The sequence below is a fragment of the Amphichorda felina genome (genome assembly GCF_050947745.1).
Source record: "Amphichorda felina strain 45539 chromosome Unknown scaffold_5, whole genome shotgun sequence".
Classification (NCBI taxonomy): Eukaryota; Fungi; Ascomycota; class Sordariomycetes; order Hypocreales; family Bionectriaceae; genus Amphichorda; species Amphichorda felina.
Window position 1 is genome coordinate 1,007,413 of NW_028145045.1, and position 21,835 is coordinate 1,029,247.

At 53.5% G+C, this 21,835-nt stretch overlaps 6 protein-coding genes across 6 annotated transcripts; 3 read left to right on the top strand and 3 right to left on the bottom strand.

The window, feature by feature from the left end:
* Positions 1–3,483: 3,483 nt before the first annotated feature.
* ACO1O0_005167 (dihydrodipicolinate synthase family protein) lies at positions 3,484–4,611 on the bottom strand (the record flags this gene model as incomplete). The annotated part of the gene is made up of 1 exon (XM_083194593.1): positions 3,484–4,611. One exon carries the CDS (start codon positions 4,609–4,611, stop codon positions 3,484–3,486), a length of 1,128 nt encoding a protein of 375 aa, XP_083049506.1.
* Positions 4,612–9,938: 5,327 nt separating this feature from the next.
* ACO1O0_005168 (Mcm10/DnaG-type zinc finger protein) lies at positions 9,939–12,280 on the bottom strand (the record flags this gene model as incomplete). Its single annotated transcript, XM_083194594.1, has 2 exons — positions 9,939–12,055; positions 12,271–12,280. The coding sequence occupies 2 exons, from the start codon at positions 12,278–12,280 to the stop codon at positions 9,939–9,941; spliced, it is 2,127 nt and encodes a 708-aa protein (XP_083049507.1).
* Positions 12,281–12,814: 534 nt separating this feature from the next.
* On the top strand, positions 12,815–14,095 carry ACO1O0_005169 (ribonuclease H2, subunit B; the record flags this gene model as incomplete). The annotated part of the gene is made up of 1 exon (XM_083194595.1): positions 12,815–14,095. One exon carries the CDS (start codon positions 12,815–12,817, stop codon positions 14,093–14,095), a length of 1,281 nt encoding a protein of 426 aa, XP_083049508.1.
* A 601-nt stretch (positions 14,096–14,696) lies between these two features.
* Positions 14,697–14,961, bottom strand: ACO1O0_005170 (DASH complex subunit Duo1-domain-containing protein; the record flags this gene model as incomplete). The annotated part of the gene is made up of 2 exons (XM_083194596.1): positions 14,697–14,738; positions 14,764–14,961. 2 exons carry the CDS (start codon positions 14,959–14,961, stop codon positions 14,697–14,699), a joined length of 240 nt encoding a protein of 79 aa, XP_083049509.1.
* Positions 14,962–15,794: 833 nt separating this feature from the next.
* On the top strand, positions 15,795–16,976 carry ACO1O0_005171 (uncharacterized protein; the record flags this gene model as incomplete). The annotated part of the gene is made up of 3 exons (XM_083194597.1): positions 15,795–15,937; positions 15,998–16,408; positions 16,463–16,976. The coding sequence occupies 3 exons, from the start codon at positions 15,795–15,797 to the stop codon at positions 16,974–16,976; spliced, it is 1,068 nt and encodes a 355-aa protein (XP_083049510.1).
* Positions 16,977–17,762: 786 nt separating this feature from the next.
* Positions 17,763–20,276, top strand: ACO1O0_005172 (SurE domain-containing protein; the record flags this gene model as incomplete). The annotated part of the gene is made up of 2 exons (XM_083194598.1): positions 17,763–18,661; positions 18,920–20,276. 2 exons carry the CDS (start codon positions 17,763–17,765, stop codon positions 20,274–20,276), a joined length of 2,256 nt encoding a protein of 751 aa, XP_083049511.1.
* Positions 20,277–21,835: the final 1,559 nt, after the last annotated feature.

Consider the following 21,835-nt stretch of genomic DNA (forward strand, 5'->3'; position numbering starts at 1 on the left):
TCTCACGGCACCTCTCAAAACCTCCACCTCATCTTTTCTGCAACTGGCAGTCGCCTCGAGCTTTCGTATAGGGGAAACTCATCCTCTGTGGCTGGCAGGGCGACAAGGACTTCCTCGATTTCAACTTGGACTCCCCCGATGGAGTCAACAGCGACGTAAACGCCATCCTGCTGAAATTAACAAATGTCAACATATCTTAATTCGACTTGGATGTTGGGCTGTCATGACTGTCATTGAAGTACCTTGACGATGACAATTTTAAGAGATGATCGGATGGAGTTGACAGCCTGGTCGGTCGGCAAATTCGATATCCCCGATGCCTCGAGCGCCTCGTCGAGGGCGAAACCTCCGTGAAGAATACCTGATTTGGGCTGCTCTATAACGACAAACCTTCCTGCTTTTTGCTCACCAACGTACAACTCGACGACAAAGGGGCGTTCGAGCTTAGTTACGTCAAGTTGTTATTTCGCAAAGTACCTCGTCGTCGCAGTGCCCCGGCTTTTTATGGGCCGTGCCGATGCAACTTCGTCTGGTCCATATAGTCGATTGATAAGGCTTTTGGCTTCTTGGAGCATCTCATCATCCGACTTCTCCCAGAACTCTAACCCCTGGTAGTATCCGAAATTTTGAATCCTTTCGACAGGTCTCGTTGTATGGAACTTGCCATCATGTTTGAAAAGGGGGTTGAGGGGTGAGTCGGCAGTGATATTTGTCCCACGCGGAGTCGAATACCGGGCTCCTCCTTGGTATGGCAAAATGAAGATGGTATTCTCTGGAGGTCTAGCCTGCCAATATGCCCACAGGCGATCCACGTTGATATGGTGCATCCTACTACTGTAACATTTAGCTCTTACGCTGTAACGAATGGCTCCCAATGAGCGATCCCGGAGAAAACTTACAACAGGGGATCGAAGACCGCAAAGTCGGAGGTTAGGAACTGCCCACCGCAAGCTGCGTCCCAGTGAATCCCGTTGTGGATTTGTTCAAGGCTGATTCCGCTATTGCCGGTCGATGAAAAGTCGGCAAAGCTTTTGGCGTACGTGAAGCAGTCGTACTGGGTTTCTCAGTACAAGTGGTCTTCACATGGAAGGGGGGCATCACTAAAGATCCAGCGCCTGTATGGGCGCGAGGCGATTTTGAGGTTGGCCGAGTCTGGATAGCTTTCCGACGAGAGACATTGATACGTCTGTGTCCTGTTTTCCGAGTCGAATGGGCTGTACTTTCCCTCCAAAGCCTCCTTGGAGAAACTGAATGTCGCAAGCGGATTATCGATATCTACTTCTTCTAGAAGACCTCCTTTCGGAATATTTACTTGCAGCGTCCCGAACTCAGTCCCAAAAAGGGGAACGTAACTCCTCTGCGGCGCGCATGTACTGATCGCGATATTCACTTAGATATTCTAGGGCTATGCGCTTTGCATGTTCGACAAGAAGTTACCAAGATGACGAGTGGGAGCTGAGCTCATTCATTGACATGAGGAGAGCATACCTCGTAAAGACGGACGAAGGGACGATGCCAAGTCAAGAAAAGCTGCTCCTGGACACAACATGAGCTGAGGGGTTGCGCCCCTGGACAGGGTTGAAAATTACTCCATGGGGGGCAGTAGCCCTGCCACTCATCTATTCGTTTCCCTCCACCCCCGTTTCATTCTAAGTACGGTTTTCTGTGTATGCCTGTTGCTAATGAGCGAGTAGTCCGTCTTCAAGCTCACGGGTCTGAGGGGCTAACTCTACCCATTACTTGAAAATATGACAAAGGATCGGACGAGTTGTTTTGCTGCATAGTTGCCAGAGCTCTTATGTAAATATGCCTTTACTTACAGTCAGTTGAGGCAGGCCAAGATGGGGAAATGGTTGAAAGAATACTACTGCGGGCCGCTGTCAGCTTCGAGTTCGTTGATGCTCTTTCGTAGAGGCACGCGCCCTCTATCAGGATCCACAGGAACTCCTGTGACCGCATATGGCCACTCGGCAAATACTTGTGGGATTGCCGCCAGCATTAACAGCGAGACGACTCGGCAGAGGGGCATGTCGACTACGGCCATGGAATCTATCTTGCGAGGCCTGTACATGTCGCTTAGAAAAACCTTTGCGCACCCTCGCATTGCCGGCTTGTTGTATTAAAGTCTTTTGCCACCATGTAGAGCTCTGTCCCGATCTCCGCAGGTAGTGTCACAATCATTTCTCTCGTCCTCGAAGCAGCCAGCCGATATTCTGTCCGTAGATGTGCTAATCCCCGTGTCCTGGAATAGACGCTGAATGGGCAAGTTGCACGACGCCGCGTATGCGAGCTCCCGTGGACCATTTTCACTTCGCGGCCAATCTCTCGAGTTCCTGCGCGAAGGCACCGCATCTCCGGCCCGTATACGATGGATCTACATAGACTGGAATGTCTGGGATTGGGGCATGATGGGGAGGGTTCTAGTGCACCGTTGATCACTTGACCTGCGCCCCCCAAGGATGAGGTCATCCCACTTGAACATAGGCGCCGTCGGAGCCTCTTTCCAACTACGGTGCAGTTTGAGAAGAGCAAACCGCTGGGGATAGCTTGCGCTGTGCGATCAGGGGTACCCGGCATCTCTGATCCAGCTGGTTGTTCGACCATGTCTGTGGTCACCTCGTCACAAACATGAGCAACAGGGAGTCATTCTCGAGTGTCTATAGCAAACACCGTGCGTTTTTGAGAATACGGCCTTGCATCGTGAGTTGCTCCGTAAGAACTGCGAGGGTTGAGGAAGAGGAAAGAAAGAAACACGGTCAGAGGCCCAAAGGGTCGTTTTAACAAAATTCTAGTTGGTAATATGGCAACCACCTTAAGGTAGGGGATATGCTAGCCATGGTCGCCATGGCATAAACACTCAATATCGGGGTAGAGGGTCTGCCACACCCTCGCTTAGTATGATAACAGATCGCCTTGATAGCGCGAGTGACCAAAGAGCTCTAGAATGCCTGTGATGCACTGGTTGGAAGAATGAAATAAGGCGAATCCGGCGACATCAAGCAAAGCCTCCGTAGTTTTGATGGTTCAAGCTAGATAGGACAAGAAACGACCCAAAAGGATCGAGTAATGCACAATATTTTCCTAAAGAGCTTTTATCCCCCATAGATCCGTTCGGTATGAAAGGCCATATCCACAGCGCGCAAATGTGCACCATCGGATACTCGAACACCCTGGTCTGAAACGTCAACGAGATCAGACCGTGGAAGATCTAACACTAATCTAGAAACTACGCTATCTTCGATCATGATATCATTGGCTTATGTCACCGAATGGACATCTTGTTCTTTTCCTTGTTCTCAAATTTCCCTTTTTTTTTGATCCGCCCAACCAATGTCTCCAAAGCGCCAATTACAAAGTATAAATCCCCCTAAATGTGTGCTCTGAGAGCGACAACTCCTGAGAAATAGGTCATTGTGATGGCCACACGGCACGTCGTTCGCCAGCGGGGAACGACTGAAGATTAGGCCGTGCAACCCTGGTGCCCTACAGGACCCTCTCCAATGCGACCAGCTCGCGGAATCCTTCCTTCCATTTCTGAGTCTCCTCGATAGTCGGCTTGGGGAGCGGGCTCCGAGCGTAGCCACCGTATCCCATCCAGGCTTGCAAGCCTGCCTTGGTCCCTATCACGCCGCCCTGGATCGCCGCCCAATCGCCATTTGACACCGTGTCTTGCATGTCCTGTGCCTTGGAAAGACTACCTTCCTGGTATAGTTTCATGGTCTTGATGCAAGCCTTGGGAGCAATGTTCGCCAGACCGGCCAGAATGCCGTGGCCACCGGCGGCCAGAGATTGGACAAGGAAATCGGCAGAGCCAGCCAGGACAAGAAAATCGGGGTGATCTGGGTTGCGCGTCTTGGAAAGCCGGCGAGTCGCGGACGCCACACGGTTCAGCTTCCCCGTGTTACCGCATGTGAGCTTCACACCGACAATATTGGGGTGCCGGGAAAGCTTTATAATGAGGTCGGATGATAGATCCAGCCCTCCAACGGCACCAGGAAAGTTGTAAATGAGGAGGGGGATGGGAGAGTTGTCTGCTACCGTTTCGAAGTACTCGACGATGGTCTCGGATCCTGGGGCAAACAATCCGGCATAATATGACGGAGGCAGGACCAATGCATAGTCGCCCCCGGCCTCGTAAGCCTCACGGCAATACTGAATGGTTTCACGGGTACTTTGGCTTCCGCAGCCAACAATCAATGGCATGTGCGAGAAGCCAGCGTCATTCAGGGCCCGCCTTGTAGTGGCGGTGACTAGCTGTCGTTCACCGTGGCTTAAATGGACAGCCTCGCCATTCGAGCCCTGTGTGGCTAGCCCGGTCACTCCAGCGCGGGCAAGCCTCACGGCATGTTGAGCGATAGTTGACGTGTCAACATCCTCCGTGCCTGGCATGAAGAAGCACATGGTAGGGACATACACTCCCGGAACCAGGGGGCGTGCCATATGAAGGTCGGCATCCAGTGAAGCGCCGTCAAGGAGACTGCTCAGAGAGGACTGGGAACTAATTGGGTCCACATCTCGCAGTCGCTGTGTAGAGAGATTCCGCGACAAAAGTGTATCGAAGCCGCCGGTATAGCTCCCAGAAGGCGAGGGAGCGTCGTTGTGGGGAGCCATAACGCAATTCGTCACTGTGGTTGAATCGAGAGGAGTGGGTAGAAAGATGATATCTAGGTCTTAGATATCGATGTGTAATTCTCTCGGCGGTTATGCTTCTCGGCAACAGAAACGTGTGCCTCCTAGAACAGGATAAGAGATCTAGTTGGGATATTGGAGCAATCAGGCCAAGGATGTCTGTGGGAGCTCTCAGGGAAGGGATGGCGAAATTGAAAGGAGGTATCGAACAAGTCTTACAAGGAGAAAGGGCCAATTTATACGGGACCATGGGTTTTTTTTTTTCACCTGCCTAAGACCATACGGTTGGGCTGGTAGCATCCAAGCAGTGTTGGTTAAACTGAATGTGCCCCATCGTCCGACTTCTCCTTCATCCAAGGCTTCCGACCGCCGGAGTGGATCATGGAACAATTTAATTTTGTTGTCAATGTGACCAGGGTCATGAGACCATGCAAGGCCCTCATGTTCAGTGCCTTGATGGCGTCGACTAAGGGAATTGGGGCCCATGGGGAGAAGGTCCATCAAACTTCGATCGTTGAGGCAGGCCGGGCGAGGTACGCGGGTACCTACCTCTTTCCATAAGTACGAACCTATAGCAAGCCTTTTCAACCGTCTTGAGGATTGACAACAGGACCAGGGTCCACCCAACGCGGGCTTGGCCCTCCTAGAAAGGGGCTTGACTGGTTGTCCACGAAGGGGCGAAAGTGAATGAGTCGATGTGGGCGAAGACGATCGACCGACTGCTGGTACCGAAAGTGAAGGCCGACAGGGATCAGGGTCCCATTGTCCCAAGCCGGCCGCCGACAACAAAAGTGTGGGGGTTAGCGCGACAGGGGTGACATGTCATAACACTGTCATTGCCGGTTTTTGGGGGGGCTGGCCGGGTTGGGCCTCAAGAGAGGCGCCCAGAATCCGTGCTCGTGCATGCTCAGGTGACCTCGAGTGGGCATGATGGGATAATTATCCGCGACTTGCTGAGACTGGCAGATGTCCCTTGCATCCACCTCGGAATTCGACCGGGTTCTGGATGCGGAGGGCCCCGTATCGTCCGTGTAAAGACTCCAGGGGAGTCGGCCCCGTGATGTCTCCGATCCCCTAAGTCTGAGATGCGAGCTGTGACGATATTCGCCGGTCTGTACCCGGACTGCATGGAACGTTCGAAGTAATTGGCTACTCATATCGAATCATCATTTCGGTGTGGTATCTAAATTCAGCACTTATGCTAACCCCGCTGAACCGACATCCGAGGTGGTTTCTTGTGAGGTTGTTTTGTAGCTATAAATGGCCATCGTCTCTAGCACATTATGGCGGTTTACATAAAAACCTGGTATAAGTACCTTCTAGGCACAAACGTAGCGGAGCTTTTGTTAGAGACATGGCAGCTTGAGAAGATTATCAGACTATCAGGCCATCAGGCCATCTCTTACACACCGAGTAGCAGTCTTGCCAAGCAACTGTCTGTTACACTTCGTGGGAGACGAACCGTGGCAACCATCCGTGGCCACGTATGTCGTGTTAGAGGGAGTCTGCCAAGCGATCTAGCCCAGCGCTGGAGATGTGCCTTGTAGCCCATTGTTTGTAGATAGACATCGAATGAATGGGCGACGTAATACGCGATGTTCCGGCGGCTCATGTGATTGTTGACGCGCAGAATGACGGGTACGGATGCATTTGGCGACGTGTCGCCTCTCGCCACGATTCACACATGGAGGCCTGCCGTGCTCCTCGTGACACCAGGCGAGCACGGAGGTCGGAATGGGCTGACCACCACTAATAAGCCTCGCTGATGAGCTGGGACAAGAGCCGCACTTATGCCCTGTATTGCAGATGGCAACCTGTTCGGTACGACCTGGAGAATGTGCAGGCGTGCAGCTGCGCGGCCCTCCCCATAGGTCCTGGCACTTGCGAGGCGCGCCGTACGGTGCCTGGGCTGCCCAGGCGTTGGACCAGGCTCGACCAAGGACAAGACATGCTTGCCTGTTAAGCCCGATGGTATTGAACTGGTAGGATTTGCGTTAGGTAACAGCGGCGCCATCCTTGGTCGATCGGATGGGCAGAGGCGTCGGTTGTCTGCACGCCACGCAAATCGTTGCAATGGAGGGTTCGTCAGTTTCTATGTCGTAAGTTGATGGCAATGGCTGCGTACTCGTACATCTCGAGTCTCGACATTGTCGACGCAGCCCGGCAGCTGCGACGGCTACCTAAGGTGTAAGTAGGCAAGGTATCAATGTGAGGTACCATACGAGTACTATCAGGGTAAGGTAATATTTTGTGGAACACGAGAAACAGTGGAGGTGAGGGGCAGGGGAGTCCGGGGGCTTTCCGCGTCTCCAGCTCCTGCCTCCGTTGGCGGTGGTGCTTCCTGGAATTGGAAGTTTGAGAACCTAACCTGCCTTGAAAGTTGGATCGCCTACCTGGGTCGTTCCTGGGCGGATAAGAGCAGGCCTTGAAAGTCACCTGACTCCTGAGTATTCCCACTTAATATCCGGCTTCGTTTGCCTCATTCCACAGTCTTCATCTGCCTCATCTTGTCGACAACATTTTCCAGCCATCGTCAAGTCTGTTCAGTTGGGGGTTCCTTGGCCGGGTCTGGGCTGGTCCTTGCAACAGGCTAACAGCCCCTTGCGGCCCAGACTCGTGGGTCCAAATATTGGACCCTGGCGGGCTGTTAGGCTGGAAGCCTGGCCCCAACCCCAGGCCCGGTTCGTTCCTTGATCTTTTCTTGGGGCGTGGCCGCGTGGGGGTCATGCCGGTCGACGCTTGGGCCTTGGCGGTCACGCTGCCTTCCAAGTTTGCAACCTGTGGCCGTCGAGGCCGTCGACTCCTGGGGATTTTGGTGATGTTTCCCGCACATCTTTCTTTCAGCTTTGGGACCACTGTCTGTCGGATCGTCACCTAATCACCCCCTCACCTGGGATGGCGAGACATACCCTCAAAGGGTTCGATTCCCTCAGCTGGGTCCACCCCCCTTCGTTTCCAATCTTTTGCTCACCACGCCTTCGGGCTGCTCTGACGTTAAACCACATCGACACCTGCAGTCCGTCATGGCCTGTCGGAGACCAAAGCAAAGACTAATTGGCTCCATAGTCATCTTGTGACTTCGGGCCCCCTGTCTCTATTCTGCGACGTTGACCTATACCCAATTATATCTTGAGAAGCGACCTGTCAGATTTCCAGTCGTTGTACCTTGATTTGGATACAGGTACATAGTATTTCCTACACTGACCCCAAGTCCCCGAGTCCCCAAGTCCCCGACTTGTGCAGTCAATATCAGAGGACACGAGCAGCCTCGCTGACATCTTGCGTTGTCTGGCTCTTCTTCTGGCCTCGATACGCTTTTGTTTCCGCATGCTTTTACGCACAGCAACTAGGGGGTAAATTATGGCTGATGGCATGATCAACATCGGCATGGGGATTCGGTACGGTTCCGAGCCCACAGACTAAAGCCCCTCCCCCGCCTGTCGGTGGGATGCATCCTCCACGCATGAATCATGATCCTGATGGGATGGATGGATGACTGAGCTGTGATATTCCGCCTTTAGCGCGCTCTCATCAGAGAAGTTAGGTCATTCTCGCCTGGTCAGTTACCGGAGATCTCTTGGCAATACTTTAAGTGGAGCTAGCCGGTGCCTACTGCGAGAAATCGACTGATCTTGTCAATGTGATAGTGATGTTGCTGGGAACCTTACCTACTGGAAGTGGCCGATTTCGTCAACATCGCCTACTGCGAGTACCTCGACGACCAACAATCCCTCAGCCGATTATTTCATTTTCCAAATTCTAGATTTTGATGTTCGTCCCCTTCGATTAGAACATTTCTAACTGGACGTAAAGCTCACACTCCTAGTCATAGACGGAGAAAAGCTGTTGACAGATATATATACCCTTCGCCCCAGCTAGCCCGCCTATCCATCCGTGGGTCGGAGCGATTCAGCCTTACAAAACCCCATCTGCCGGCTGAAAGATGAAAGAAGACTTCCAATGGCTGATCTACATCGTACAAGGAATTATGACTAGCCCTGGGCATAGTATCCCGTCACAACCATCGTTCTCCAACACCATTTTGACCCAGGATTTCCCCTCCCATATGTAGCTAGACGCTGGGCCATCGAGCTGCACCCCAGACTGTGGTCTTCCAGGTTCCCCAGCCATGGAGCACACCTCCGCACATCATCCCGACTAATCCCGCCTACAATCGATCCAAATGATTATCTCAAGTGGGATATGGTCGCCGTTGGTTGCCGGATTGAGCGGGGAGCGTGCATATCCGAGGGCGCTTAGCTTCGATGACTGGGGTGATTCCAAGAACTGCTGGTAATCATTCCGAGCTCCAAGCCCCCACAGCATCTGCACCTTCAGTTCCTCGGACGAACCAATGGAGGTAAGGACAGCCTTGGGCATCAGTTAAGCCACGGCCGGGCAAAGTGCAATGCCACCTCGGGCAAGTAAAGCGCGGCGTCATCAGTGACTCTGCCAAGAAAGAACAGGTTGGGCTGCCTCCGCCTTGGACATCCCTTGGTTTCTTCTCCGTTATGCCGTGCGAAGCCGATACACCTTTCTGTGGTGAGAGGTGAGAGGTGAGAGGTGAGAGGAAGGAGACTCTTGAACGCCGGAATCTGGGGCTCGTTTGAGTTGTTATTGCTGCCCTACAACTGACACCTGCAGTCATGTCTTGCCTAAGTAACGATCTTGGCAGCCATGGAAACCCCAGCGTTCCACCATCCCCGGCGACTGCATCCGTCTCGGTAAGACGTCATGCGACCATGACACACTTCCTTTGGACTCCTTAGACACTTGTTCCAGTTCTCTTGGCCCCCCAGAGTGGATTTAGACCACCTGAAATCGGGAAAGTCTGTAGGACGTCATGTTCGTTTACGCAGTGCCCTGACAGGGGTTCCTGATATGGGAGGCGAGCATATGGGTTTTATTGATCGCATCAATTGATGAGGTGGATACACTCCATGACTCTGATATCACTAATTCGCGAAAAAGGTGTGACATGGCCCTACATCGATTTAGGAGGCAGGCTCCGTCACGGGGTTGTAAAATTCGTGTTGAACTGCATCTCAGGGGGGACAACGGGATGAAACAGCCACGTGGCCACCTTTACCTATAGATGAACCAGAACTCAGATGAACAGCCCAGATAATGGGCGCACTTGATGCCAGATATTTGTAGGACCATCACTATCCGTTAATGTCACCGAGGCCATAGAAAAAAGGCCGGCATTGACCGTCTGAATGGCAGCTTGATCACCAAGACGCTGCCCAGAGAACCATCGCATTGAATGTTCGAAAGCGCAATGCTCCTATTATGCCGGTATACAAAGGTTATTTTACAATAACTAATTCGTCATCGTCATCATCATCAAAAGATACCTGTCTTTCGGCGAGGTCCATCCCGAGGCTCTCCCGTCCGGCCTCGCGGATGCCCTTTTCCGTCACGAATCGTGTCTTCTTCCGCACGGGAGAATGCGGTCCTGGTGTCTCCTTGCGAAGCTTCTCGCCTTCCTTCATACGCGCGAGCTTGTCCTTCAAGCCGCCGCCCCACCCGAGAGCAGTAGACCTGCTCGTTGTGATCCCGTTGTGTGAGCTCTCGGGCCGTTTCCGCTTTATCGGGCTGAGGTGAATGTTCCGCTCTTTGCCCGCCAAATTGAGCGATGCCAAAGCCGACTTTTGCTGCAGATCCCCATCTGTAGAGGGCCCGGCTTTGCTCGAGGATACGCTAGACCTTAGGCTGTTGGCTGATTTGAGCCCGGAGTGCTTCATGTACTCCCTACCTGCGGCGTTGCCGATTTGGCCTAGCTTCCTCATCATTTCGCGCTCCTTCTCCTTTGCCTCGAGGCTGCGCTGGAGATGGGCCTTCCTCTCTTTTCTATCTTCAGCAGTTTGATCCTTGCCGTCGATGAGGTCGGCCGCGCTCATGGAGCGCGTTGCGAACCACCGGGTCTTGGTTTCCCAGTCGTAATTTTTAGGACCTTTCATCTTGGGATCGAAGTTGGAATCCTTATTGGAGCGAGATTTTTGGTTCTTCGATTTGGGTCCATAGCCGAAGCCAGCGTCGTTGAGTTCGACTCGTGACGCTTTGGTTTTCCGCACCGCCTCGTTGGTGTGGTATTCGCAATAGTTGGTCCGCTTCTTGTTGACCCAGGTGCCACAAGTGTCGCCGTCCTTCTTTACTGACTGGCAATAGCCCAGGTCGCGTGAAATACCAATCTCAATGATGGTATCTTCGTCAGAATTAATGACAAGGCTGAACCTTCCTGTATCCTGGCGGCCAGGGGGAGGTGGCATAACATTGGGGTTGAGAATGGCAACGACCGTACCCTCTGTAAGCTTCCAGAAGCGATCGAACCCAGAGTTGAACAGGAATAGGTCAACTTCAAAGTCCAGATCACAGAGGCTCATCACCATGTACTTCCCGCGATCCTCGTTCTTTTTCCCGTTCTTTGCCGTGCCAGGTTTATGTGACCGGGGCTCCGACTTCTTTGCAACAATGCCAAAAATGACCACGTCCTGCTCCACGTCTGGAAGGGAGAAGTCTGGTGCTTTGACTTCTCTCAAGATATCCTTGATATTCATAATCCTCTTGCCAGACACCTGCCGGGCAAGCACCGTGTGGGGGAGAGATCTTCGCGAAAGGTGGATTGTCGAGTATGGCTCAAAGGAACCCTCACCGTCTGCTTGGGAACTGCTCTCTCCTTCTCCGGAATCGGATTTGCCTTCTTTTCGAGGAGTGCGGATACTTGGTGTCGTATTACTTCGTCGCAAGCCGCTTGTACCACGCCATTCTTTTGACAATACTTCGTCCCTGCTGTAAATGGTGGGCTTAGGGGCTTCCTCTAGGATGTCCACAGCAGTATTCCTGTACTGCTCCATTTCCTCCTTGCCCAGACCAAACGCTTTGTTCCGAGATTGCTGAATCCTCTTCTGTCTTTCGGCGTTATATGCTTCATCCGTCTTTACCGAGGCGAGCCTCTCGCTGAAGCTTAGGGGTCGGGATGGAGCAGGATGGTCGGTGGGATTTGGAGTTCTGGTCCGTCGTAGGTAGCCGTCATGTTGCGACCCTTCGGAGCTCTTAACTCTTCTCAAACTGGGCGCCCTCTTCAATGAAACGTCTTTAGCTTTCAGGCCCTTGTCAATTCCCAGCTGGACCCTGCGCGGCGACGTCTGCTCCTCGGGGTGTCGTGCTCTTTTCACCGGTGACGCTGGAATTTGTACGATATTCTCGGACCTAGGTCGCCTGTTCTCGTCCCCTGAGGGCGCCGTACTTCGTCCAAACTGTGTCCGCTCTGTCGCCACCGGTCGTGGTAGTCCGCTTGTCAGGCTTCGCGAAGAAGAGTCTGGGTCCTTTGCCCTTGCATTCTGGAGCTTCTTGAGCTTCAAACGAGCTTGCAGCTCCTGGAGCTTGAGTTGCAGTGTTTCCTCGTCGTCGTCCTCGTCAAGGTCTATTTCATCCGGTTGTGCGATCGCTCTTCTCGGTTTCGATGGCGACGGGGAAGGAGATGTTCGGTCGAGTATTTGCCGATATCGTCGACGCCCGCCTGGAGTGCCTAAGAGCGCTTCCTGAGGGGAGCGAGGTGGCCATGGTGCTTCGGGGTTGGGGCCATCTGCATGGGGATCAGTTCATCGATCCATCACCTAGAATCTTTAAGCGACAAACCTGGAGCCATGGCGGAGTCCCACTGAGGGAGCAGCCTGGGCAGCCCGCAACGGGGTTGGTGTATAACGCCCGATCGCGAGAGAGTTGGGACAATTGATGATGCTAAGTGGTAATACTCGGAGAATATTCAAGCTGCTATCAGGCAAACAAAAAAAAAACAAGGCCAACACCCGTACTTGTCGCTGAAATTCTCAGCTCACAGTCTTTAAACTAATAGTAGTTCCACCGTTTGGACCTGAACATGCGTCGGTAGTAGATGCAGTCAGTAGCGGCGGCAGCGGCTGAGGCCGGGACGCGTAAAGCGCGTCGCAGTTTCGCGTCTGCAGGGGCGTGTTCCAGGTGGTGATACCCTTCCCAAGCTGGAACCCTCCCAACCAACAGAGCTCAACCTTGACATTGAACCTCGATTACTTGCCATTGATTGTCGAAGTTACCTTCTTTGACGTACCACCTATCTATATATCTGACTCATTTGATCAATCCATCTTATCTGCCTTTTCTTTCTTTCTACCTCCCACAAGTCGACTTTCCCTTCGCGACAGTCATGGCCCGGACAAGGGCTTCGAAGCCTACCACGGCAGAGCCGCAGGGAACTGATAGCACCCCCAAATCTTACTCCAAGTTCTCACTCGGCGCACGTAGCGATTCGCCGCCAAAACTCTTCATCCTCCCGACAAAGGCTTCAAAAGAAGCTAAAATCATCACTCTCCCGCACCCCAGACATGCGAAGCCTTCTCGCTACTTCGTCTGCCCCGAGACCGGCTTCTACGAGTTCACCAAGGTCGCCACCCCGAGGAGCGCACCACGAAGCTGGCTAATTGAGAGCACCACAAAAGTCGCCGACGTGAGCAACGATGGTCAGGATGGGACAGCCAGAGGCCAGGTCATCTCCAGCGCGGACCTCTTCGTCGCGACACCTATAGACCCCCTTTTCCTGCTGCTCCCTGCGCTGGCCGAATCGACCATCGCCAAGTCTTCAGAGGACCGGAAGCCCTTATTCCTATCAAGCGACGACTATTTTGACAAACTCCCAGAGGAATTATCCCACTTGTCTGAAATCTTGCGCTGCGAGAAGACGCGCGCCCTGATGGAAGCGAGGATGGCGGCGATTTGCGACACAGTCGATGCGGGCGATGAGAGCATGTTTCGGTTGAGCAGAGACAAGATCATTTCTGCATGTCTTGAAAAGGCCAAGAAGCTTGCAGAGGGCGGTCTGTTGCCCCCGAGCTTGGAGAAGCAATTTGTCACAAAGGCACTACAAGCACCAGTCCTTAATCAGAAGCGCGCGCCACTTCCAGGCGAGCGTCAGGCTACAGACGCGACGATTGAGTCCGGAGAGTCTACACCACAGACGGAAACGAACGACTCCCAATCCACATCTGCGACTCCCAGTACAGCAGCTACATCAGCCGACGACGAGTCTGCAGAGGTTGAATATACAACCAAACCATCGCAGGAGGTCATAGACTTGCAGAAACTACGTGTGGCGTTGGACTTGATCTGCGAGAGACTCATATCACCGGCGGTGACAAAGTGGCTCAAGGAAGGTCTGTCTGAGCAGAGCGGCGTCAACTTTGCGCCACTAGATGAGTACCTCGCAAAGTTGGCAACACTTCGGGCAGAGGCGTTGGCGTCAAGGTCAATGGGCGATTACTCCCGGAAACATCTGCGCGACGAGGAAGAAGAGGAGATCCGAGAGCAAAAGAAAAAGAAGCTGGAGGAGGAAAAGAGGAAGAAGGCTGGCGAGAGCCGTGGCGTGAGGGAGCTGAAAAAGGTCAACACATCCGGTATGATGAAGCTCAGTCACTTCTTCCAGAAGAAATAGGGCTGGACATTCAATTTCATCCATGGGTATCTCAAATCTACGACTGCAGAGCTATAGGAAGACAGCCTTTGGCCATCATCGGGTGCCTCGTGGCCGGGTCCTACCGGCCCCAAAACCCCGTCCAATATTTGAGGTGCCCCGGCTATTTGAGCTCGACGCCGTGTTATCAGACAGGTAGCTTGAACTGGTTCCACCACGACCAATATAGCTCCCCGTACCTCTGGCACGACTACGAGTCCCACGAACGCCAGCGGTGCCGCGAGTCCCCCGCCCCGTTGTCGACACGCCGAGTCTACGCCTGTCTTCCTCCTCTTCCCTCCGCCGCCGCAGCTCCTCCCGCCTCTGCTCTTCTTCCGCGGCTCGCCTTTCTGCAGCTTGCTGTCTGCGCAACGCTTCCGCTTCTTGCTCGGCCAGGTCTTCGGCGGCGCCTTTCCAGCCCGGGTGGAGAAGCAGGCGGTTGTTATGCTCGGTCTGTGATAGTATTCGCGTCCAGGAGTTCAACAGCGTCGAGGCGTGGTTCACCGTGTTGGACACAGTCTAGGATTGCCATCAGCATAAAAGAAGACAGGAAGGGGGGGGGATAGATCCATAGGACACACATTCATATTGCCCCCTGCGCGCTCGAGAGTCGCAAGGACGCCCTCTAGAGACTCATTGATGCTTCGCACCCCTTGCAGCTCCCTGCGTAGCGCAGCTTCCGGGTCGACGGGTTCTGCCGGCCGGTCCTGCTGGCCGGTGGGAGTCTTGGGGGTCTTGGGGGTCTTGGGGGTCTTGGGAGTTCTGGGAGTCTTTGGACGTGTGGGTGGGGCATCCTGGGACGGTGATGCCCAAATGTCGGTCTCGGTATACTCGGAGTCGTCGGCCATGGTGTCGTGCCTTTGTGCCAAGCTGGCAGGTGTGGGTGGTATCTGACGGGGATTGCCAATAGACCGGCTAGCTGTGTCAAGAACCAATAAACCCGCCGTACCAATACAGAGTACTAATAGGTGCGGGATGCTATGTTTGACAAGGAGCGAGTGACGTTATGCGTCCTGTCCCCCGGATAAGTGGTCGTCAACTGCCAATGTGCCGACAGGGCTCGCAGCTGTTGGAGTGGAATCTTAGAGTGTGAGGGGCTCCCCTGCTGTGGTGGGCAGCGACGGCTCTGATTGGCTCCACAATACGCGAAAGAAACACGTTGTCTGTGACGCGACGCGTCTGCCCTAAGATTTTCAGTGGGTGGGAACTTAAAAAAACAGGGGGGTTGGTTGGCTGTCAAGGTCCAAGCTGCCCCAGCCGGACTGGATGCCGACTGCCACTTGGTGCCCAGTGGGTCCCCAACCACCTCCTCCTCTTTCTGCACTCCAGCCCGGCCAACGCTGAACCCTTAACTTCCCATCATCAAACATTGTCAACAATTGTCGTCTGCTCAACAACACCCCCGTCGCACCTCTTATACCCTTCCACTTTGTCTTCCCTCGAAATATCCATCTTCATCAATACATCGAGCATAAGTACGCTGCGTTATCCCTGACCGCAACTTCACCCGATCGATTCACATATCACGCGCTCATATTTGGTCCTGGTCTTCCCAGTGTTGAGGCATCGAGCGCCCAGCTGTACAACGAGACCGCTCGTTCATTGAACTCGGGCTTCCGGTCAAGTGCATACCATAAACGTACGACAGCAGAGCATCACGTGTTCTTCCGTCTCAATCAACATGGCATCGACACCTTCGCCTGCCGCTGACCTCCCATCAACACCACCCGCGCCGCGATATGGAAATTACCACGACGACTGGGAACCTTATCAGCCGCGCAAGTCGCCCAGGCTTTCATCGCAACCCAAGCCCCCCAAAACAAAGTCTGCGTCTCCGCCCGCAACAAAGTTAAAAGGCAAAATAAACAACACCGCCCACAACAGCCGCACCCGCATCAACAGCGCCCGTGTCAACAGCACCCGCATCGCCGACGATATGCTCCCCACACCTACGAAATCTCCTCGCAAAACAGCGATGGAAAAGAAGGAAGCGGACGTCGACGCAGTCAGCCGCGACATTTTCCGATCCACCAACCGCTCAACTAGGGTGCCAAAGAAGATCTCGGGTTCGACATTGGAAAGTTTCAAGTCTGAGGATGTGGACCAAGACTTTGCTATTTACAATGACACCTGCAACCGCATCCCGCAGAAAGATGACAGCAATCCATTCTTCAATCCGACCCCATGCAAACAGAAGAAGCGATCCAGCGAATCAAAGAGGGTCCGTGTTCCTGGCCATGGCTCGTACAGCATCGAAGAGGCAGTCCATCGAGACGATGGCATGCTGTTCAACTTGTGAGTTCAGTATTCAGTTTACTCAGATTTCACAATTACTGACTTTTCTCTCAGTCGTGGCAAGACCTTTTATCGGCACTTTGCCAAGCCCGGAAACTGTGACTCGGAAGAACTGGATGAACTCGCTACAGATGTCGGAGATGATATCCCTTCAAGACCGTCTCCTAAACAGTTCAAGCCCAAGCTGCTCTGGCCGAAGAACGCTACTGGAGAGGATGACGTGATCAACGACGACGAAGAGGCGGCAACTGATGTTGAGGACACGACCCTGGGTGCTACAGACTCGCCTCCAACTACCCCCATTCGGAAGGGCAAGACACCGAATGCGCCCAGGTTCCTCGCCTCACCACCAACTACCCAGAGGACGACGCGCTCCATGGATAAGTTGGGTGATCAGCCCACCCCTATTGAAGGCACCCGACGCGCCCAGCCTGTTCTCAATTACAACAAATGGGGTTCGGTGGCCAAAACTCACAAGTCCAATACAGTGTCCGCTAAGCGCTCCGGCGAACCTCTTCCCCAAAACCGCGCCAAGCGGCCCCGTGCTCCAAACAGCGTTGGGCACTAGCAAATCCACTGTCTGTGGGATGGCATCACAGGCTAGTTATCCCCGGATTATACTCGAAGCGATAAGAGAGGATCCGTGCGGCGGTCGAAGCGACCTTGTATGAGCAGCGATCATTTCTTCTTCCACACTGTCCGGTCGGCTCCAAGGGACTAGGCGGGCTCGTTGAGGCGCTGGCCGGGTTTGTTGTTGTTCCTGCAGGATACGGATTTTTTGGAAGATGCTCGTTTTGTTTCTCATGTCTTTGTATGACAACGGCACACGGGCTGCCTTCACTTTCCCTTAATTTCCCAAGTCACGACGATACGAAAGAGGAACAGGGCGTTACGGTTGATGTTTTTGGACCTCGGCAAACAGGTCAAGTTTGATATTGAATAAGCATGAGTACTCAGGATAGAGTTTGTTTTTATCGACCGCCGACTCCTCTCAGCATATCTGAAATCTAATCTCTATGGAAGTAATGTGAATGCTGTTTCGATGACAAATTTAAAAGTGACAATGCGTGCCTGTAGGTAGGTATTATTACTGGTGACTATTTTAGGGATAATTAGTGCTTGGCCCAATGGGGCGGCTATTATGGTTAAGGCATCCCGAGAATCGGGTTTTGATGCCCCACGTTGCCCCTCGCAAGTCTTCAACCTTCGCCTTCACCCATTGACCCAACGCCCAACCCAGCGTAACGAACAGAGCCATCATCGCAACCAACTAACCGCCCAGAGGCTGTTTCTAGATAGAATTCTTTGGCTCTTTTTTCCAGCCTGTCATTGGACCCTATCAGAACCCGACACCATGCATATCCTCATCACCAACGATGACGGGCCGCCATCGCCGGAGTCGTCGCCCTACGTCCAATGCCTGGTTAGACACCTCCAGAAGGCCGGCCACATTGTCTCAGTCTGCCTCCCGCACACTCAACGCTCATGGATCGGCAAGGCGCACATGATCGGCCAGACCCTCAAACCCCTCTACTACCACCCCTCGCCCGTCGACCACGGAGAGAACAGTCAGGGCTCAACGTACCAGCGGCCATCCGCCTCGGGCGATGTTGAGGAGTGGGTCCTCATAGATGGCACTCCCGCTTCGTGTGTCCAGATTGGCCTGCATCACTTCTTCCAGGACCGCGGGCCTGTCGATCTAGTCGTCAGCGGGCCCAACTATGGCAGGAATACCACGGCTGTGTTTGCTCTGAGCTCGGGGACGCTAGGCGCCGCGCTCGAGGCTGCGGTGAGCAGACGCAAGGCAATTGCGTTGAGCTTTGCCTTCTTCACGCGCAACCACGACCCGGATATCATCGAGGCAGCATGCCGACACGGCATCAGGGTAATCGAGGCGCTGTATAAACAGTGGCCCACGGACGACAGCGTGGACCTGTACAGTGTCAACGTGCCGCTTGTGGAGGGTGTCGAGAGCCACAAGACTCTATTCACCGAGATGCTACAGAACTACTGGCGGGCTGGCAGCTGCTTCCAGGAGATTGACGGGGAGGCTGGGGATGAGAATGAGGAGGAGGCCAAGATCCGAGAGGGTAAGGGCGGCGAGGCCAACGGGGGGCAAGCCTCTATGGAAGGCAATAAGGGACTCATGCACAAGCACTTCAAGTGGGCGCCCAAGTTTGCGGATGTGTATCAGAGTGTCGAGGAGGCCGGGCCTGGTAACGACGGGTGGGCAGTGAAGGAGGGCCAGACGAGGTGCGTTTTCTTTCTCTCCCATTATCTCTTGCCGCAGTATGTGCTAACTTTACCGGCAGCATCACTCCGATGAAAGCCAATTTTGCGACTGCTTTGGGAGCAGGCGGTTCGAGGGAACTAGAGTTGTGAGTTACTACCCAGCGATTCAGCTTCTGCTTGTTGAGTTTAGATGCGGCCTAGAAAGAATTACCGAATGAATTTGCATGTGAATTATGCTGTGCACTGCAATGAACCAGTTTCTTACCAATAATACCCTAGGCCAACATCAACGTCACACAATATGGCACAGGGTCTACCCATCAGGGAGAACGGAGTAGCAAGCCACGCCCACCCGGCTATCGAGGCGGTCGTGTCTTATGACGATCCTTACGTCCAGCCACTCATCCTATCTGCCCTAGAGACCGTGTTTTCCAAAGGATTTCTCCGACTGGTCGACAAGCTGCCCGAGTCCGACGAAGTCTTCCCTCTTTCCGAATTTGCCTCCTCTCCAGAATCCAAGGTCCTGGCCATAACCCCGTATGAAAGGATTGATTTTGAGTTTGCCGCCTCGCATCCGAGGACATGCATGATAAACAGCTATATGATCCGCAAGGCGCTCATCAGGAAACACTACCTTTCCACAACCATCGACCACTGGGTTGCTAAGAACCCCGAGTCGGTACTCAAGAAGCACGTGAAGCGCAGTGAGGCTTTCGAGGTTGACTACGCCGAGTTCCTCGATGATTCCCTGGTCGAGGCGTTCGACCTTCGGGAGAGCATGGATCGCAACGAGTCTGTGGACGACCCAGATCAGAGGGAATGGTGGATTCTGAAGCCGGGCATGAGCGATCGGGGCCAGGGAATCAAGCTCTTTAGCACAATGGAGGAACTGCAGGAAATTTTCGACCGCTGGGAGGAAGATCGGCCGGACAGCGACGACGAAGACGAAGACGGCGGCGATGCCCCCGACGCGTCAGCCGGCGACTCTGGAGACTACATCAACACCTCGCATCTTCGTCACTTTGTGGCTCAGCCATATGTCCACCCACCCCTCCTACTCGAAGGCGACAAGCGCAAGTTCCACATCCGCACCTATGTCCTCTGCAGCGGCAGTCTCACCGTCCACGTCTACCGCCAGATGCTCGCGCTCTTTGCCGCCAAGCCCTACACCCCGCCCCGAGACCCCGCAACGGCGGACATCGAGTCCTTCCTCACCAACACCTGCCTCCAGTCCTCGCCCGAGCACGCCAACTCGGTCCGTCGCTTCTGGGACCTAGACCTGCCGGCCGAGCAGCTAGAGGCCATCTTTAGCCAGATATGCAGCGTCACGGGCGAGGTGTTTGAGGCGGCGGCGCGGGCCATGCCGATCCACTTCCAGACGCTGCCAAACGCGTTTGAGGTGTACGGGCTGGACTTCCTCGTGGACGCCCAGGGCGGGGTGTGGCTGCTGGAGGTGAATGCGTTCCCGGATTTCAAGCAGACGGGCGGCGATCTGATGGAGATTGTGAGGGGGTTCTGGGAGGGCGTCATGAGGTGTGCGGTTGCGCCCTTCTTTAGGGTAGAGGCGGAGCTCAAGGACGGCGGGAGCGATACTGGGATGGTGCTTGCTAGGAAGGTCGACCTTGGGAGGAGGTAAGGTGGGTGCTATCATGGATTCCTGTCACATGGTAGATGAAAAGTTAAACTATTGGTAGATACGTACAATAAGACTCTATATATCCGATAGACATCGCTTGAATCCGTTTACTAACTAGTGGTGAAATTCCAGCCAAGCCTTCATGATGACTTCACTTTAAACACACGGATATATACCTAAAACATATGTATATATATTCTATGTGTTGGGAAAGCCCTCGTGGTGTTATTTTTCTGATCAGCCTGGCATAAAAATTAGGATAATGGTGCAACGGAGTCAGTAACATAATCAAGTAAACTAGACGCGACCTCGAGATGTAACACAGGACGTCTCGGCGTGATACAAACGACCCCATCCGCATAGAGCTGATACTTGCGTAGTTGGACAACGTCGGGAGGTTCCCGGGATGTCGCTTAGACTTGTAACACAACAATGCTGGGCTGTTAGAGTCTGAGGTTGTACAGACGCCATGCTACGGGGATTTTAAAGCCCTCGTGTTTACAACCCTTCAGATGACATGGAGATAACATGTTGAAGCGAGGCTGTGTTGGTTGGGTGGTATTAAGAGCCAACACGTCAATAAGAGCTCATTTAGGTATATAGTCTGCAATGACCATAAGGATCGATAGCTTCACTTAATTTGCTTTGATGAAAGATCGACTGGAAGTATAGTGCGCTCGCTACAGTCATCAGACGAGCATACATACGTGTTCACTAGGTAAAAATCAAGGACTGCAGGGGTATGCCACATAAATTCAACTCGATCGACAGCGGGTTGTCGGACACTCATGAAAGCCAGATTTTAAGTCCGAGGACCATCAGTCTCATCCAATAGTGGAGCGAGGCCTGATCCCAACCAGATACTACACCATCATCCGATAGATAGTGGGCTCCCTCCCCAGAGGATGAAAGCCTGATTCCAACGCACTGGAGTGTTCATGATTTGTGAGCGCTGCCTCATTGACGACTCATAATCGAGTAGTGCCGTTTTAGCCGCCACGAGGTCGCTACATTGTCCACGAGGCATGACGTGACCCTCGGCGGCAACCACTCGAGGGAGAATCTGGATTCTATGGCCGCCCAAGGATCTCCGAGACCCGATTGTTGGTCTCATGATTCGATCCACACAGAAGATGGGGATTATCCGATTGCGATCGAAAAAGGGTTCCGCTTCACGTTCTGAGCGCATGGCCCCCGCTGCTGCCACGTACCGGGATACAGACACGCTGCACGCAGGTCGGGCGCCAACACAACAAACTTCTCATGAGCCCATTGAAAGGTTGGGCCGGAAACTTAGAGACTCGTCAATTAACGCGAGGCAAGCGGTGAACTGTCATCACCGTTTGCCCTGCGTCCAAGCGGCCATAGCGCGGTGTAGAGCTCTATGTGCACACTGTCTTACTGTCTACTACGGATACTACTACTTCTATTGTTATACACCTCTCATTAGTATGCTGCCAGCTCAGCTTGCCAATCTATGCCAGATCTGGGCCCAACAAAACAAGATGATCGAGTAATGGAGGTCATACCAGTTGTCGGGAAGTGGGATGTGGCCGCCA